Source organism: Chiloscyllium plagiosum, unplaced genomic scaffold (assembly GCF_037043375.1).
Source record: "Chiloscyllium plagiosum isolate Xiang-an unplaced genomic scaffold, Cpla_swu_hap1 HiC_scaffold_10, whole genome shotgun sequence".
Taxonomy (NCBI): Eukaryota; Metazoa; Chordata; class Chondrichthyes; order Orectolobiformes; family Hemiscylliidae; genus Chiloscyllium; species Chiloscyllium plagiosum.
In genome coordinates, this window is record NW_028270148.1 from 21,535,142 (window position 1) to 21,554,940 (window position 19,799).

The 19,799-nt window shown below is 42.3% G+C and overlaps 1 protein-coding gene across 1 annotated transcript in view; it reads left to right on the top strand.

Annotated features, from left to right (window-relative positions):
* Positions 1–18,510, top strand: part of LOC122552662 (sulfotransferase 6B1-like) — a 30,817-nt gene extending 12,307 nt beyond the window's left edge. The window contains exons 5-7 of the mRNA XM_043695483.2: positions 5,778–5,872; positions 12,714–12,870; positions 17,181–18,510. Coding sequence (XP_043551418.2) covers positions 5,778–5,872; positions 12,714–12,870; positions 17,181–17,311 — 383 coding nt within the window. The 3' untranslated portion in view covers positions 17,312–18,510. The remainder of the gene's footprint in view (positions 1–5,777; positions 5,873–12,713; positions 12,871–17,180) is intronic.
* Positions 18,511–19,799: the final 1,289 nt, after the last annotated feature.

The following is a 19,799-nucleotide window of genomic DNA, read 5'->3' on the forward strand; positions in this document are numbered from 1 at the left end:
AGATTCCACCTTTGCCCTGTGCAGGACAATGTTGGAGAGATTACCTGGGGAAGGGAGGTTTAGGGTATACTGTAGAACTCCAGGGAAAGTGAGGGGAGAGAGAGATGGCAGGCAGTCTGTCATTTGGAGACGGTGCCTGTTTAATCCCTGTAAACAAAAGACGTGATCACTGTTGGAAACACGTCTTTGATGCAATGTTTCCATTGGGACCTGGAGATCTTCAGATAATCTGATTTTCGGATAATTGATATTTGGATAATCGTCGTTCCTCTGTAGTTCTTTTTAGAATTTTACACAATATTAGCTATAAACTATCAATGTAATACCAGTTTAGCATTGCTGAAAAAGATGTCCTTTATTAAAAATTTTCAGTTGCACTCATCAGGACATTTTCCAAGAACACCAGTTTGAGGGGCGAACCAACATTTATATGACTTGAGAGGAGACCATTGATGGGTTGACAAGTGGACTCTGATTGGTGGAGGCATTGTCTATGAGTACAAAAGAAATGGCTTTGACAAAATGGCCTTTTTTTTCAGCAATAGTCAAGTTCTCTAATAGCAAACGAAAATCTGTACACTCCCAGGTTTTGGAAAAGCTGACATCACGCATACAAATATATGCAGCAAAGCAAAAGAGAAACATCTCCAGTCGAGGAAATTTCTCTGGAAAAACGTTGAAGGATTAAAAAAACAATACATTCCCATTGACATTGCTGTCCGCCTTTGTCTTTCAGTAAAACCAAAGATTTCTCTTCTGATTTCTTCTTTCCTAGTGCAAATGTCAGCGGGTAATGGGATGCTGTCTAGCAGGCCAGCATCAAATACATTGATGTGGTAATCCAGGAGCAATCTCAACCCGGAACCTTCTCTTTGAGTCCCCTTCAGCGGAACCTATCTGTGGCTGTAGCCTCTGCCCCACTGGCACTTGAACCATTCTTTATCCCCAGTCTGGCTGTGACTTGTACTCAGGCCCTCTGAGCCACCTCAGGAGATATTAGGGCATATGACCAAATATTTGGTCAATGAGGTAGACTTTAAAGGAGAAAAGAGTGTTAGAAATGTTGGGGTCTTCAAGGAGAGCATTCCAGAGCGTAGGACCAAATAACCAGCTTCTGACGGTGGGTCAATTTGAAACTGTTAAAATGAGGCACTGGCTTCTGTTCCAGGAAGGAGTCACCTTCATCATGAAGTGAGAAAAGTAAAAATGTTGATGGGGGCGAGGTGTTAAGAGCTGAAGTGTGATGCAATCTCCCCACCATCGTCTTTCTCTCGTTGACAAGAATCAGAGACATCACGTATGCGAGATGACCAAATGCTTAATTAAACACCCCTTGTCTAAGGGTCAAAGGCTGGGTTTAATGTAGCAGTGACATCCTGCTCACTGGGTTGGAGAACTGGCAGGAACCACTTGTTACCGTGGGGATGCCCGACCAAGTTAAGCACAGCTCAGGCACTTGGTGACCAAAGATGGGGCTTTCCTTGGGTTTAAGAACATGTCAGTGCCACTGGGAACAGAGGCTTCTGCAGGGAATGTGCCAAGGGCCAGCCTGATGGTCACCTCTATATCCCTGGACACTGGTGATTGTGGAGATTACAGAAAAGGGGTCACCCAAGGGGCAACAAAGGGCTGGGTCAGAGCTAAGAGAAGTAGGGGATAGTTCTCAGTGACCCAAGCCCAGTCCACATTTCCAACGCTGGGAATTCAGCACTGAGTGTCTGTGACGCATCAGCCACTCCCCAAACCATCTCCACCTCCACCCTTCCCAACTGCAATCCAAGGCCACAGTGACAGCCAAAATAATTTGAAGGGCATCCTGCAGGAGGGAGGGGAGAGCCATGTGGCTCCCATTTAATCCTGAGGCACCATTTAAATTCCAGCGGGCTCCAAAGCATCAAGTGGATTAGTTGCTTACGTCATCCTTTCCTGCTTCAAACATTCCCAGGATGTGTGTTTTCTCGGGAGATTGATGCAGGCCATAGTTCGTAATCACGTGAGCCTGGCCGCCATGTTTGCTGCTGTAATGGGCTGGATTAAATTCTACCCAGTGAGATTCAAACACCCACCACTTACTCTGGCTCATGTGGAATTTGGTGCACCTTAACTTTGGCCGGTCCCTGAACTAAGAAAGGGGAGTATGGCACTCTCCCTTCTTGCAGTCTCCTCACCAGCAAAGAAGTAGACTTCAGTTTAAAGAGTCAATGTTAATCTTCTCTATCACCGATCTGCACAGATTATGGTGATAAACGGGGTTGGGGTGGGTGGTTGTGGGAGAGGCCTGTTTGTGTTCTTCCCCCTGCCATACCCCATCACCACTTTGTATTGCCTGGCTCCGTGAACAGCAAGGCCTCCAACAGGAAAGCTGGTTGCTAATGGCCACATCATCATTTCTGTCAACTTCGGGTGTGAGTCCATGGCCAGGCACACAGCCAGGAATAGGAGCACAAATCTCCCAGGCCTCAGGCTCCACGTGGTGAAATAATTCACAAACTGCTTAGCTCTTCCTTCACCCCAATCCTAGTGAACGTTGACCCAGAAACATTTCACTGACCCTACAAAAACAAAGGTGGAAAATCTTCATTTATTTGTAATCACATGCTCCGTTTTTGTCATGTCACAGGTTTTCATGTTGGTCCTAGATGGCAGCGCTATAACAATGCTCCCCAGAAAAAGTTTAAATCCCATCAATTTTCTTGATGATCTTGTCGTTCGCATTTGTTGTAACTTCAACTTGAACTTTGTCTCCTTTTTGAATTTTTTCAAATACTTTAATATGTAAAGTATCTATGTCGTTTTTGATCTTGATGAATCTTAAGCTCTACATATTCAGTTCAATTAGCTCCTTACCAAACCTGGATGTCAGTCATGTGTGTGGGGAATTTTCAGATGTTGCCTTTACAGCATGGACAGATATTGGGCTAAACTTGTATGTTAGGTAATCCATCCCTTGCATCCATAAACAGTTAACCCTGAGATCTAGCCATTGCTAACCAACAGCTTCAAAAACCTGACTGAGTGTATTTTTAAAACAGAATCTGGAACTCAGAACTATCCTAATCATAGATATTTCTGTGCAACCCATTCAGACACATCAACACAGCACGGTGGCAAAGAGGTTAGCACTGCTGCATCACAGTGCCAGGGACTTCGGTTCAATTCCCGACTCAGGCAATTGACTGTGTGGAGTTTGCACATTCTTCCTGTGTCTGCGTGGGTTTCCTCCCACAGTCCAAAGATGTGCAGGTCAGGTGAATTGGCCATGCTAAATTGCCCATAGTGTTAGGTAAAGGGGTATTGGTGTGGACTTGTTGTGCTGAAGAGCCTGTTTCCACACTGTAAATAATCTAATCTAGAGCAGGTGGGACTTGAACCTTTACCTGTTAGCCAGATGTCACACCCCACCATGGCCCCACACCCTGATCGAAAATTTAGTGACATTGGAAAACGGAGGTATCTGAGCTTCAGAATTGGGGCAGGGTTGTGACCTTTGTTTGCAGGGCATGACGATATGAGTCCAGACCAGGCTGAAGACCAATGCAAGTTTTTAAAATACAAGCTGTGTTTGCTTTTTGTTACAAGGAGTCTGGAACATTCCGAATGCAGGATATTTCACGGGGTGAATACTTTCTGGTATTATGGGATTGACCGTGAAAGTGCTCTTTCCATTTATTTCCACACGATGTGGCATAACTTTGAATAAATTTGAATGGGATTGATGAACAGCCCGAGGCTGATCATCCTGATGCTCTGTAACGTTGTGACACAGCACATCCCCTCTCTTTCGATTGCTCATCAAGTCTAGTGTTGAGCCCTGGTTTTAATGCAGCATAGAAAGAGAGCCTGACCCTTGTTCTCTGGTGGAGTGTTGGAGATTGAACCAACAGTTCCAGGCCACTGAGAACAGTGCACCAAACCATCAGACTCCAGCATAATGCATCCCAACGGATCTAAACCCTACTTTCATCCCTTGGATTTTGTGAGATTCTAGAGTGAAACCTCCAGGGCTTTTGGGGGGTGTGTGATGTCCTAGAGTTGTTGACTGGGGTGCTGGAGGACAGGAGGGTCCATTTGTTGGGCAAGGGCGGGGGGGGGGGGGGGGGGGAAGTTTTGTGGCTCCTTTAATTCTTGACCAGGATTAGGGATGTCAACATCCCTTGAAAGGAGTTGATGAAAAGGTTAATTTTTATCAACTATCGAGTGTAAAAAGTCAAGCCTACATGTACTATCAAAAAAAAAGGTGAGGATTTAAAGGGCTGTCAGAAATGGGTCGAAACTCCATGGTGCCCATTGCTAAACACTAAGCTCATGATGCCAAGATCTTGTCTTGTGACCTCGATGTGGGTCATGACTCCACAGCTTGGGAATCCTCACTCTAGACTCCCAACAATACCAGCCCCTCCCCCAACTCTCCGCATGAAGTGTTCGGGAACATTAGGCCAGTATCAGCTGGCATAAAAATAATTCCAGCAAGCCTCTGACTGATAAATAACTCAAAGGCCAGATGATAAAATGGGTCAGGCCAAATGAGGATTCCAATTTCTAGTTGTACTGCCTGTTTTAGATTGCATCCAGCTCAGTACAAATCACGTTCTGGCAGAAACCAGAAATATCTGGATCCCCTTCCTTCCCTCGCCTGAGTGGAGAATTACATGAGCAATTCTTCTAACTGCTTTTGGCCAATCACAATAAAATCCAGTCAGAAATTCCAGAGAAACCTCCTCTCCCAGAGAGAGTGGTTTGGTGTGGAGCTTGTATTCCAAAAGAACAATTGTGCAAATAGCATTGATGCATCGAACAGTGAGCTAAACATGTCATACAGCCATAGAAGTTTACAGCACAGGAAAAGGCCCTTCGGTCCATTGGGCCTGTGCTGGACAAAAACAAACTCCCAATGATTCTAATCCCAGCCTTGTTCGCCTTGGCATCACAAATGAACATCCAAATACTTCCTAAATGTTATAGGATTTCTGCCCAAACCATCCTCACAGTCCATTACAGTCAGGAATGGAAGAACGGAAATGCATTGAGGTGGGAGGAGGCTTGTGTACAGCATGGATGGATTGGGCCAAGTGGCTTCTTTTCTATGTTGTAGATAAATACCTAATTTTTCAGCAGTCTCACTAGTTTTCCAAAGAAATGGTAATTAAATTCCTGGCCACATTTCTAATATAAACTAGATGTGTAAATACTATTGGTGATGGAGTGTTAGTACAGAATCAAACACTTACTCAGGTAAGTTTCCATTTTAATTTGTATTGGAAAATATAAAGCAAGGACTGAATGATGAGTTAAATCTGAATTTTGTCTGTATGCACCAGTCTGATATTTCTCTCCCTCCAGCCTGACTGCACCTACAGGCTGCCTGTCATTTTAATTCTCTCGATGTAATGCTCTGCTCACTTTCTTAAGTAATTAATTTGAAACAAAATTACACCTGATAATTTAACAGCTGTTTTGTAATAAATCAAATTCACAGGTTTAGGTCTTAGGGATACCATCTGATTAGATTCTCCACTCTCGTAAGACACCAGTAGATCCATTCATAATGAGTGAATCACATTAACAGGGATGTTGTCTTCAACAGTGGTCGATGCTGTATCTCTTGTGTTGCAAGGTTACCCCTCTGTTTGAAGAGAATGAGGAACTCAATTACAGAAATGACTCTTGGAGGGGCACTGACTCTGAGAAAAATACCCAATGTGTCACCAAATTGTATATGTTACTGAACCTTTGATTGGCATTTTTCTCTCTGATGCTACTTTTTATTTTTAAAACAGTTTGTTGGGGCTCCTACTTTGACCATGCTCTTGTGTGGGAGAAACATTTTGATGATGAGAATGTGAAGATTATTACGTATGAAGAGCTGAAAGAGGTCAGTATAATTTTCTTTTGATGCAAACCCAAGACAGAGGAATCTCGATTGTCCAGCATTCGATTATCCGAATATTGGATTATCCAGCATAAACGATGTTATCAGGCATTTGATTATCCAGAATTCAATTAACCAAACAAAATACTCCCTGCCTATGTCCTTCGGATAATCCAGGTTCCTCTGTACTGTGTAGATTGTAATACAGGACTCCCTTTATTGGGAGCTAATTTCTGCCAAAACTGAATATTAGATGCATTAAACTATTGGGAACAGTTAACAGAATGATCAAGCTTTATTTCCCTCTTATGAGGAACAATCCCCCTTGCTTGTTGTGTATCTGGTAAAAATTCTCTCTGTAATATTTTACAGCAGCTAATTTGCACCAATGCAGTTTACATGACCACAGGGAGTCTCTACTCCTTTGCCACAAAACTGGCATAAAATTATCTCTCGATCGTTTGTATCAGAAACTTAATTTATGTAGAAAGTATAAGGAAGTTTGTTTTTGGCAGAAAAGAGTTTCGCCAATTGAGTAGAAGTTTGTAAAATTAAAAACAATTGATAAATTGATTGAATAATTTGTGTTGATTCTGAGATGTGGCTGAAGATGAAAAGTTAGAAAGAGAATATTAAGAAGGCATGTCAGGTGGAACCCAAGCAATAATAAGATAAAGAAGTACATGACCAGGGCAGGCTGTTGAAGTAAACAATATGAATGAGTATCATACATAAATTAATATGTTGTAGTTCAGAAAAGGAAGGTAACTGGTGTTGATGTAAGAAAAAGAAGACTGCATAATTTGTAACAGGGTGTGCAATTTTGTAGTTAAAGGGGACTCCTGATGCATTTGTCATATCCATGTTCCTCCCTTTACTAGAAATTGACCAGAACATAACTGGAATTGGGTGACAACACACTGAGTTAGAGGTCAGGAGCACCTGATAGGATAATGCAATACTGAGGGAGTGCTGTACTGTTGCTGTCCCTGTTATCCAGGCCATTACTTATCCCTCAATCAACACCCAACGCCACAAATCAAACTATTGTACGATTGCTATTCATGGGAGATTGCTGCGCACTCATTGGTTGCTAAATTTCCCACTTTACAATAATGCCTGCACTTCACAAGGTATTTCATTGCAACACATAGTGCTCGGCAGGCAATGAGCACGTGAGACAAACTGCAGAAGTGCAAACTCCTCATTGTCTGTCTTTCTCAATCTGCACTTGTATAGGTCTGTCTTTCACCATAAGTCATTGCTCAACACAGCTGAGTGCCAGGAACTGATGTAAATGAGTTGTCCTCAGCTGTGCATGTACATCAGATGATTGCAAACATTTCCAGTATCAATGATTTCATCTTTCGTCAACACTCTTTCCACCCAGCCACCAATCCAAATGCTCCTGGGTTCTTGTAACCAACACCAAATCAAATAATCCTTCAGGTTTAAGGGAATGTCTAATGGTGCACTGGGTAATGTCTCAGATACCTGGCCCAAGTTCTACTCCAGGAGTTAATGGCCATTGAAGGTGCCCTCACAATGTGGCCAAATGTGTTTGAGCATCAACCTGTAAGTCTCTCCAAAAGGCCTATGGCAGGCAGTAACAATGGGAGAAAATCAGTCTCAATCTGCTGATCTTGATGTGAAGTGATGCCCTTTCAAGCAATAGGCCCTGGCTTCCGGCTGGAGATCTGTTTCAGGAGAAAAACAATGAAGATCAGATGTGTGCATGGCTTCACCTCCCTCACATGTGAACAGTCTTCTAGGTCTTCAGGAACAGAAAACCCCTACTCTCGACCTTCCCTCAGTAGATGGATTGGCTCAAGTCCACCACAATGAATTTTAAAAAAAAACTATGAAAGGATTGTGCTGAATGGCTTTTTCTCTTTGTGTGTTTCCCAATAAATGCCCTCTTTATAGTATTATTTGACTATTAACACAAATACTGTTAGTTTTTTTTAATAGTGTTTAATACACTGCAAGTGCAGTTTCTTTTTTCTACTTGGGTTACATGCCCCAGACTTCAAGTTTTGCTTCCAGCGAAAGAGCTCCCATTAATCAGCCAGAACTCAGACAGACTGAATCAGCACTATGCAGATAATTGTGCACTCAAATGAGTATTTACTGAATATTTCATCCTGAATTGTGGAGCAATTTCCTTGACTTTTGAGTGGTGCAGTGGAAAGCTCCTCTGTAATCACCTTGGCTCCTGCTCTTCTGTCCATTTGTTTTGTTTTTAAATACAAGAACCTCGCCAAGGTTAAATAATATTAGCCCATCAATAGGTGGAGATTGTAGTTATCTGTGTGATAGTGGGCCCAGATCAATTTGCCAGCTACCCGTTAGGAAAAGAGTTCATAAATGGTAACTCACATTCCGCTCATTAATTCCCTTTAAAAACACAAGTATGATGCTAAACAGGTGCTAATGATAAAAAATAAATTACTAATCTAATGAAAGAATGGCCTGTATATTGTACCAAGTTTCTCAAATTACTTTACATGAGGCAATTAAAGATGGACTGAGCCACTATTGCCCCATGTCCCGAGAGGATACATTTTTAAAGTTATTCTGATGTGCAGTTACCATTCAGTCAATTTGTATTATTTGTTGATGTTGCTAGCTCTATGTTATTGTTCTACAGAGATCTTTGATACTTTTCAAATTGCAAAATTGACTCTGTGGTATTACCCCGATTTCCATGACTGGCAATTCATACCATCAGCCAGTATATGGTTCAGAGTAAGGATTGTCTGAGATAATCCTTTGCCATCAGTCCTCCTTTGTCTATACTTTGTCTCTGGTCTTTCTAATGGTCAGTGCTAGAGGATGCACAGCTATAGAGTCTATACAGAAGAGGCATTGTTCTCTGTTAACAAGCTAGTTTATTGCTTGTAAATATCATTACATACTGTTCAGGTATAAATACTCGGGCACTGCTCCCTACAAATGCTTGTGTAGGACTCACTATCTTCACTCAGACCGTGATGCTCAGTTTCTCATTTGATTCCTTTTGAACCATTACCTTATATATCAGGTTGGTCAGTGCCCACCCGAGTGTTCATTTCGGGCCTCAGTTTAACATTTCATCCAAGAGATCACACCTCTGACCATGAAGCACTCCAGCAAAGTCGCGTTACATTATGATTCGTGGTCCTGGATATTAGCAGATGTGGTTTAAAAAGGAGATTCCGGGAATTTGTTTCTAAGAGTCTTTAGTCTTTTGAACTCTTGTCTTTAGAGAGTGATGGAGGCCAAGTCATTTAATATTTCTAAGGAAGAGATAAATTGATTCTCTTATTAATTAAGAAGCTACAGTTATCAAGGGGAGGCAGGAAAGTGAAATTGAGGCCACTATAAGATCAGCAGAACAGGCTAGAAGTGCCAAATGGCCTGTGCCTGCTCCTAATTCATATAGAGGTATAAAGTCATAGAGACGTACAGCACGATAACAGACCCTTCGGTCCGACTTGTCCAAGCTGACCAGATATCCTAATCTAATATAGTCCCTTTTGCCAGCACTTGGCCCAAATCCCTCTAAACTCTTCCTAGTCATGCCCCCATTCAGATGCCTTTTAAATACTGTAATTGTACTAGCCTCCACCACTTCCTCTGGCAGTTCATTCCATACACACAGCATCCTCTGTGTGAAAAAGAGTGGTGTATTTTTAGTTTTCCATTCCCTTTGTGGGAGCAGGCCTGTGTTTATTGCCTCCTCTGATGGTGATGGAGATATTCATATGCAGGTAAGGAGTGGGGTTAATCATCCACTTGGTAGCAAAGGGAATTTAGCATTGAAGAGCTGCTGCTGTAATCTCTGGCCCTGTGTAGATCCAGCTCAGTGTGGCCAGGGCAGAATTTGGACACTCTCCATTAAACACAGTTAAAATATTGTGTCATGTTGTGGAGAAGTTGGGAAATAGTTTTATTCTGACATCAGAGAGACGACACTATGATTCCCAACAAACCTGTGTCACAGTGTGGCAATCACACAATTGCACAGTGCTGTGGGTGATGAATCACTTCCAGTGTCCAGTACATAAGTTGGGTTTTTCTTATATGTGAAACCAATGGAAGAATTTCCTGCAAAAGCACATTTAGTAACAAGTGAAATCGAGCAGGAATGCATGCAGATTCATTTCCTAGTTTGTGCTGTGTGGGCTCATCACAGGCTGGAAGACTTTAATGCCACTTTCACTCCTGTATTACACAATTGAGAAAGAAACTAGACATAATTTGGATGCTTTATTGGTAAAGATTGACTCTATTGATGGTGATGGCCCAGTTCTGAAGACATAGCCCTGGCAAGGGGACAGATAAGAGGGAAAAAATATATTTGACCGTGTCCTCACTGATCTGCCTCTGTAAATCCATATGTCTATAACAGTGGGAGTGACCACCCCACAATCCTTATGGAAACAAAGCCCTGCCTTCACTTTTAAGATAAACTCCAGCTTGTTGTATGGACCAATAAAACTTGCTGAATGGGATAGATTGTGAACAGATCTAGCCGCAAAATATCAGACATTCGAGGTGCTGTGAGTCTTCAGGAGCAGCAGTATTGTATTCAACTATGATCCATAACTTAGTTGCCTGGCATTTCCCCCACTCTACCATGAGAATTAGAATTAGCTTTATTGTCTCATGGACTCAAATAAATACAGTAAAAAGTTTGCACATTGCCACTTATGCCACCATCTGAGATGCAAAGGTACCTAGGTACTGTGAGAAACAAAGCTCGCTCACTTCAATAATTTCAGTCCGAGACAAGATCTGAATCAGTAGTGTCATTTATTTCACACTTGCAAGTGGGTGTGATGTCCACAATGCAGGGACAAAACACACTGAATTCAACAAATACTCGATACTTATATAATTTGGTTCCTTTTGTTTTACATTGCTCCTCCCCTGTTTACATCCTCCACTTCCCTAAGACTGGCCCCACTACTCCTGTTTATCTCTTGCCTTATCCGGCCTTGTCTGTGACAAAATGCTTATATCTGACCTCACAAGGCCATTTGACCTCATCCCATCCTTTGCTTACCATTATCTACTCCCTCCATCTGTGCTGCCCCTCACAGCATCTTATCACTAAGCCCTTTTAATTGGGGTTTGTTCCTGTGTTTCTGTAAAAGTGGGAAACAGATGTTTATACCTACTGTTTGTACAGGCGTATCTAGCTTAACTTCATCCCCTCACAGCATCTTATCTATTCGCCTGTAATATCTACCATTGTTTTGCCGTCATGTTTCATTCTGGCATACAATTTTAGCTAATACAAAAACAATTATATATTTCCTCCACATCGTTTCCATTCTTGTTGACTCAGCTCTTGGCTGAAACAATTACACACTGGTGTGAGTTCATTTACTTTGTATCAGAAATTATAATTACAGAATTGCAGAAGTAACATTAATTTACCTATATCCCACAGTACAAATTCTTAAGTACAAATTCTTACAGGGAAAAGAAGAAAAAAAAAAGAAATTTAAAATAAGCTATTATTACAGATCATAGGAGTACATTAGTAAAATTAAAGGTTCAGAATAATGGTCCTTCCAACCTAGTCCACACCAGGCCTTGACTCCATACTGCCCTGGGATTCACCTTGAGAATAGGAGTCCAGTAAGGAGTCATCTTAAGGCCAGAGTTCTACACTGAGACCACACCGGGCCACTGAGAAACTGCTAACAAGCTATACATTTTAACACACAAGGCACAGTTCTTTTTGTTCACTTGTGGGATGTGGTTTTTGCTGGCTGGGCCAGCATTTATTAGCTGTCCCGAATGGCCCTTGAAGGTACTGGTGAGCTGCTTTCTTGTACCTCTGCTGTCAATGTGCTGCAGATAGACAAACAATGGCATGAGGGAGAGAATTCCAGGATTTTGACCCAGTGACACTGAAACCATGGAAACAGCAGGAACATGTGTACACATTGTGCACACTTCAGGTTAACAAAATAAGTCATCCCTGGCTTGTTTCTTAGGACAATCCCCTGACTGGTCAGAGTTAATCTGCCTCATTTGAAATCTGAATAAAGTGTAGCAGTTAACAGTCAATTATCACCAACTGTTGCCTTCTCCATGGCACCACCTCCTAGAACCAGAGTTTGCTTACAGACCAATCAGAACTCTTCTCTCATCCAGAATGAATATTAGCTTCTTGTTTATTGGTATTTTTCTTATGAAGTGTCCTGATGCCTGCAAGATGCAAAGCTTCAACAAAATATGTTTTCTTTCAGCAACACTCCATTCAATCATCATCTATTTCCTCTTTTGCTGACCTTACTTTAGTAGGTTGCCCTGTGGCAGAGTGTGACTTTCTATTTTTGGGAAAGGATTCTCTCAGAAAAATGAAAATCACAAGTTTTTTCATGTTTTCTTTCAAGTTGACTCAAACTATCACAGAGGAAAATATCTTTCTCCTCAAACACTGTCGCAATGACTTTGTGATCTCGCTTATGGTCTGAGAGAGAGAGAATCGAGTGAAACAATGCAGGAAATAATGAATTTAATACCTCGTGACATTTGGTCCCTGTCTTTTTCTAAGGGCTGGAATGGGGGCTACTGATAGGACAGGAGACAAGTAAACAGAAGGTTACTGTGGAATATATTGAAATCTCTTGCACGCTTTTGCTTTTCCGTAATTGCAGCTTTCCAATGTTTTTGAGGTGCACATGGGTCAGTCAGAGGCCTAACATGCCATGCCTTAGAGTGAGTCTTGGTGTGCTGCTTGCTGCAAGAACAGGGTCACCTGAATTTACCCATTTATTTTGACTTAGCGACTTCCCATGTTTTCTATTCATTCTGATCCTGTGGTTGTGTTCCCCCCCAATAGGACTTGGCGAAGGGGGTGCAGTCGATAGCAGAATTCTTCAGCCTGTCTCTGAGTGAGGAACAGATTCAAAAGATTGCTGGCAGAGGTACCTTCCAGGCCATGAGTGACAATGCCGAGAAAACTCACTCCAGCTTCGGCAAGATTATCTTCCGAAAGGGTAGGTAGAAATGAACTCTCGTCAGGGTCTGAAATGCTCAGTTTGGGAAGGGAAGATGGAATGTGTTGATGCTGTTCATTGATCCTTGCAGCTCAGAAGAGGTTTTTCTGACCCACTGTGAAAACATGCTTCGTCTCTGCTTTTGCTCCTCCAAGTGATGAACAAGAAACAGGAGTAGGCCATTCGGCCCCTCGAGTCAGCTCTGCCATTCATTTAGAACATGGTTAATCTGATTTTAATCTTAACTGTACATTCTTGCGTAACTCAGATAATCTTTCATCCCCTTGGTGACCAAGAGTCTATCCACCTCTGCCTTAAAAATATCTAAAGATTCTGCATCGACTGTCTTTGAGGAAGGCAGTTCCAAAACTCTCAACTTTCTGAATGATGTTTTATTTTCCTTCACCTCTGTCTTAAACGGACAAACGTCGTGCAAACTCTGACCCCTAGTTCTAGATTCTCTCACAAGACAATCCTTTAAAGATCTGCCAGATCAATTCTCCTCAGGATCGTATATATTTCAATTAGTGGCATGGTGGGTCAGTGGTTAGTACTGCTGCCTCACAGCACTGGGGAGCTAAGTTCAATCCCAGTCTTGGGTGACTGTGTGTGGAGGTTGCATGTCCTCCCTGTGTCTGCACGAGTTTCCTCTGGGTGCTCCAGTTTCTTCCCACAATCCAGAGACATGTAGGTTAGGTGAATTGGTCATGCTGAATTGTCTGTAATGTGTAGGCAAGGTAGGGTAGCCAAGCTAAATACAGGGATGGAGTGGGATGCTCTTCAGAGAGTTCGTGCGGACTCAATGGGCCGAATGGCCTCCATCTGTATTGTAGGGATTCTATGCAAGTCACTTCAGACTGTTCTAAATTTCCAGAGGAAACAGGTCTAGACTTTCTTGTGTAAAAGCAATCAACTAATTGCAGGTGTTAGTCTAATAAACCTTTTCTGAACCACTTCCCATGCGTTAAGATTCTCCCATATACCCAGTGACCAGTGCTGTACACAGTACTCCAGGTGAGGTCTCATCAATGCCCCATAAAACTGAACAGTAGCCTTCCAACTTTTGCATTCAATTCCCCTCATGAGAAAACATAACATTCTATTAGCTTTCCTGATTACCTGCTGTTCCTGTATTCTAACCTTCTGCGATTCATGCACAAAGATACCCATAACTCTCAGCATCTCTCAGCTGTGCAATCTTTAACCATTTAAATAATATGCTTCTTAATTTCACACTTTCCTATACTATACTCCATTTATATCCCTTTGCAGGCTCCTTATGGCCATTTCACAACTCAAATTCTTCACCTTCCTTCATTCTCCAATGCCCTTTTCAAATTATTTATTGAATTATACACAAAATTACCAACTCCTCAGATACTGAAGCAGTCCGTATCCATATACAGCAAGATCTGGACAATGCTGTGGATTGGGATGACAAGGGGCAAGTTACATTCACGTCTGCCAGGCAATGCTCATCTCTCTCAAGCGGGAACCTCATAATAATTCCTTGACATTCAATGGCGTCACCATCACTGAATCGCCCCGTCAATATCCTGTGAGGTTCACATTGACCAGAAGGGGAACGGAACCAGCCATATAAAAAGTCTGATTACAAGAGCAAGTCAGCTACTAGGACTTCTGTGGCATGTAACTCACTTTCTGACTCCAAAGCCAGTCCATGATCTACAAGGTACAAGTGAGGAGTGTGATGGAATATTTTCCACTTATCTGGTTGGTTGAAGCTCCAACAACACAGCAGATATACCATCCAGGATAAAGTACCTCCCTTAATTAGCGCCCATTCATCCCATTCAGTAGTGATTGTCTTCACCATTGACAGACAGTGGCAGCAGTGTTTACCATATACAAGGTGAACTGCATTAACTCACCAAGGCTCCTTCAAAAGCAGCTCATAACGTCGGTCTTCTGCCACTTAGAAGGACAAGCAGAGCAATGCATGTGAACACCTGCAATTTCCACTCCACGCAACATGCCATTGTAACTTGAAGCTATATCACCATTCCTTCCCTGTCAGTGGGTGAAAATCCGAGAAATTCTTCTATTGTGGATGGCCATACATGTTGTGGTTCTGATCGCCGAGCTGGGAATTTGTGTTGCAGACGTTTCGTCCCCTGTCTAGGTGACATCCTCAGTGCTTGGGAGCCTCCTGTGAAGCGCTTCTGTGATCTTTCCTCCGGCATTTATAGTGGTTTGTACCTGCCGCTTCCATTGTCAGTTCCAGCTGTCCGCTGCAGTGGTCGGTATATTGGGTCCAGGTCGATGTGCTTGTTGATTGAATCAGTGGATGAGTGCTATGCCTCGAGGAATTCCCTGGCTGTTCTCTGTTTGGCTTGTCCGATAAAGTAGTGTTGTTCCACAAGCAACATGAGTTCGGCTGGGACAACACTACTATTATCGGACAAGCCAAACAGAGAACAGCCAGGGAATTCCTAGAGGCATAGCACTCATCCACTGATTCAATCAATAAGCACATCGACCTGGACCCAATATACCGACCACTGCAGCGGTCAGCTGGAACTGACAACCGGAAGCGGCAGATTCAAACCACTACAAATGCCGGAGGAAAGATCACAGAAGCGCTTCACAGGAGGCTCCCAAGCACTGAGGATGTCACCTAGACAGGGGACGAAACGTCTGCAACACAAATTCCCAGCTTGGCGAACAGAACCACAACAACGAGCACCCGAGCTACAAATCTTCTCCCAAACTTTGAATGGCTATACATCACATGGATGGTTTACAAAGCTGCATCCCCACCTCCTTCGCCAGGACAATTAGGGATGGACAATTAGTGCTGGCCCAAGCAGTGGTGCCCAAAATCTATGAATGAATAAATTAAAACAAAAGCTTGCAAGGGGAGGAAATGGTCTTGTGGTATTATTGCTAGACTGTTAATCCAGAGATCCAAGTCATATTCTAGGAACCTAGTTTCAAATCCCACCATGGCACAGGGTGGAATGTGAATTCAATAAAAATCTGGAAATAATGAATTCATTATCGACTGTCAGGAAAATCCGATCTGGTTCACAAATGTCCTTCAGGGAAGGAAACTACCATCCTTACCTAGTGTGGCCAACATGTGACTCCAGACCCACAGCATTGTGGTTGACTCTTAATTGCCCTCTGGTATGGGCAATAAATGCTGACCTACCCAGCAATATCCTCAACCTGTGAATACATCAATTAAAAAGAAAACACCTTTTAAAACAGTGCATTCCAGATCCATTTCCCTGTATTTGTTCTGGTGAGTGAAATGTGTTCTCCTTGTCTCTTTATTTTTCCCTGCAATGATTTTGAATTTGTGATTTCTAGCTGACTCATTTATTAAAGGGAAATGTTTTCTCCATTACCCTTTCCAAACCTCGGTGAGGTCACCTCTGATCTCTGTTGCAAGAACGAAATTCCTAACTTTTCCAACCTTACCTCAGATCTGAAGTCTACCATCCCAAGTGACATGTGGTAAACCTAGATACCCTTTTAAAGGCCATTATCCATTTTCTGCAGTGTGGTGCACACAGTAACTCTAGCTGAGGCCTGACTGGTGACTTTATAATCCTATGGCGTAAGCACTTTTTCATGATGTGATTTACTGGTGATGATGTTGTAATGTGCAGGAACAGGAAATATTTCAGAACATTTGCAAGAGCTCTGTAATGTACGACATTACAGTGTGTTAGACATTTGCTGTATTGCCTGTCATGATGGGGGAGCAAGTGAAAATGTAAGAAGAATCGTGAAGTGCAAAGAATGATACCAATCATGAACATGGTGTTGGCCACTGATCTTCCCTTTGTGTACTCTCTCCCTCTCAGTAACTCTCCAGCCAAAACTTTCATCATTGCATCACAGAATCTGTACATTGTCAAAGCAGGTCATACTGTATCTTTGGAGACAGTCAGTGTTCACAAAGCAATAAAACTTACTCCTGGCTGCAACACTTCCTTTGTTACGTGTGGGCTTCTCCAATGAGAATTATCTGAAAGCAGCTCATATCATGTCAGGGTGTGGTCTGGATAGAGGACATCATTGAAGGAAGGACATGTGGGTAAAAGACACGTTCAGGATCTACAATGACTGAGTCCTGAAGGCTGCACAGTAACTGAATGGAAAATGAGACACTGTTTATTCAGTTTCCCCCGAGCCTCACTGGAACACTGCAGCAGGCCCGAGATGGTAGTGTTGCCGTGGTAACACGGTGGTGTGTTGAACTGACAGGCAACTGGTGGCAGGATTCTACGTTATTGGGTCAGACCAGTTTTAACAACTTTGTTTTGTTTTTAATCTAGGTGTGGTTGGAGACTGGAAATCCCTTTTCACTAAAGAGCAGAGTGAAGAGATGGATGCAAAGTTTGAAGCATGTTTAGCAGGAACAAAATTAGGAGCAATGTTGAAGTATGACCTCTACTGTCAGGAGTAATTAACAACACAGAATATTGTGACAGACAAGGAATACATTCTGTTTGGAAAAGACAAGTGTTCAAAACTGTGAATTCAAACATCAAAACACCTCAATTTAAAAACAGAAAATGCAAAAATAAACAACAGATTACCAATGATAGCTAAATGTTACAGCTTCAGAGCTAAAATCTTCGAGGAGAAAGTGAGGACTGCAGATGCTGGAGATCAGAGCTGAAAATGTGTTGCTGGAAAAGCGCAGCAGGTCAGGCCTGCTGGACACACTTTCCTCATTCCTAAAGAAGGGCTTACGCCCGAAACATCGATTCTTCTGCTGCTTCGATGCTGCCTGACCTGCTGCGCTTTTCCAGCAACACATTTTCAGCTTCAGAGCTAAACCTCTTGTGGCTTTGTAATTCTGGGACCATAACATTTAGCATTTCAAGCCCTCAGCTTCTTTCACCCCACACACCCTCCCTACCTCCACAGTGCTGACCAGTACCAATCCTCCACTTCACCTCAGCAGAAACCAATCCAGCCCAAACACTCTCTCAATTCATCAAAGCTGAATATTGCCTGAAGTGTACTGTATTAGCACAGCCTCACAAACTCTGCAATGCTGGAACTGCAACGTGTCATACCCAGGACAAGGACGATTATAGGTCAGCGCAGTAAGATTTGTTGTTAACTGTAAACAGGCAAGCAGAGCAGTTGTCACTACCTCATCTCAACAGGATGGAGGTCACAATGATTCTTCCTTCACCATAATTTCATTGATGGAATAGTAGGGCTAGAGAAGTAGATTAAATTGCCCCTTAAATGAGAGAGCACATTTTAAATTGTTTTTTAAGTATCAGAAGATGCTCTACACATCTTGAGCACCTTTTAAAAATGGTTTTACTTAAGTAATATAGTATAAACTGCAGACACATTTCACAGTTTCATGGTTCATTTGGGTAAATAATTTATTTTCATACTTCTGCTATTAAGAGCCACTAACAACATTCCAAAAGTGCTGGACTTTGAAAGTTAGAATTAAGTACTATTTCACTAGCAAGTGATAAAATATAGAGAAGGGAAATCTTAAATGTTTTTTGGAGAATGCTGTCTCCACATTATTTTTGTTAACTTATGTCATTCGGAATTCTTCAGTCTTTGTTTGGAATGTATTTTAAAACAATGAGAATTATGACATTGAAAAATAAAATGAGTTACTTTGGATTTTGTTGTGTTTTTGATCTGCATTTTTTTATGCATACTGTTGTGATCTTGTTTTGTGAATTTCCATGAGATGCTCCACTGTGCTAAAATGTTATTTGAACGTAATTATCCCATTATTGGTATTTATTTCTGTCCATGGTATGTGATGGTTGCTGGCTGGGCCAGTACATAGTTCCCATCCCTAATTGCTGTTGAGAAGATGTTGGTGAGCTGTCTCTTTGAACTGCTGCAGTCCCTGAGGTGTAGCTACACCCTAACAGTGCCAATTGGGAGGGAGTTCCAGGATTTTGACCCAGTGACAGTGAAGAAACAGCAATGTGGTCGAGCCTGGATGGTATGCGGCTTGGGGGGGGGGGGGTGGTTTGGCAGGGGTTGGTGTTCCCATGACTCTGTTACCTTTGCCATTTTAGGTGATTGAGATTGTGAGTTTGGAAGGTGCTGGTGAAAAACTCTGGGTTAGTTTCTGCAGCATGTATTGTAGATGGTACATACTGCTGCTACTGGGCATTCATGTAGAAGGGAGTGAATGTTGAATGTGGTGGATGGAGTGCAAATCAGGTGGGCTGCTTTGACTTGGATGGTATTGAGGTCCTGAAGGTTTTTGGAACTGCACTCATTCAGGCAAGTGGGGAATATTTAATCACTCTCCTGACTTGTGTCAATAGATATTGCGGACGATGTGAGTTAACCCCAAGATGTTGATCGTGAAATATCATTTTGCGATGATAATGACATTGAATTTCAAAGGGAAATTCTCTCAATTTAGCCATGGTCATTATTAGTTTTCTGTGTGGTGCAAATATATCACTTGCCTGCATATGGACACAAACTGTCTCAGTTCTGAGTGTCATAAATGTTGCTGAACATTATGCAATCAGCACTGACCTAATGATGGAGGGGGAAGGTCATTGATGAAGCAAATGAGGATGGTTGATAAATGAATACAGATACTTACAATTTGTAACTTAGCTTCAGCAGAATTACATGCTTGGTGGCATGTCTCTTTAGTACATATGTGTAACAAACCAGCTGGTTAGAGCTGACATCTAAACAGACAGAAAATCCTTACATTATGCAGCCATTCTCAGTGACCTGGCAAAGGGCTGGTGATTGTAGTTCTGGTGTTTGCCATTGGATGGCGCAGAGAGCCTTACTAACCAGGCAAGTGTGCAGCCATGAACGAAGTAACAAGCTGCGAAGCACGTTTCTGCAAATGGCATTTCTAAAGTAAAGCTCTGTTGACCATTTGCAGAGATTTCCAAGAAATTAAACCATTAAAAATACATGTG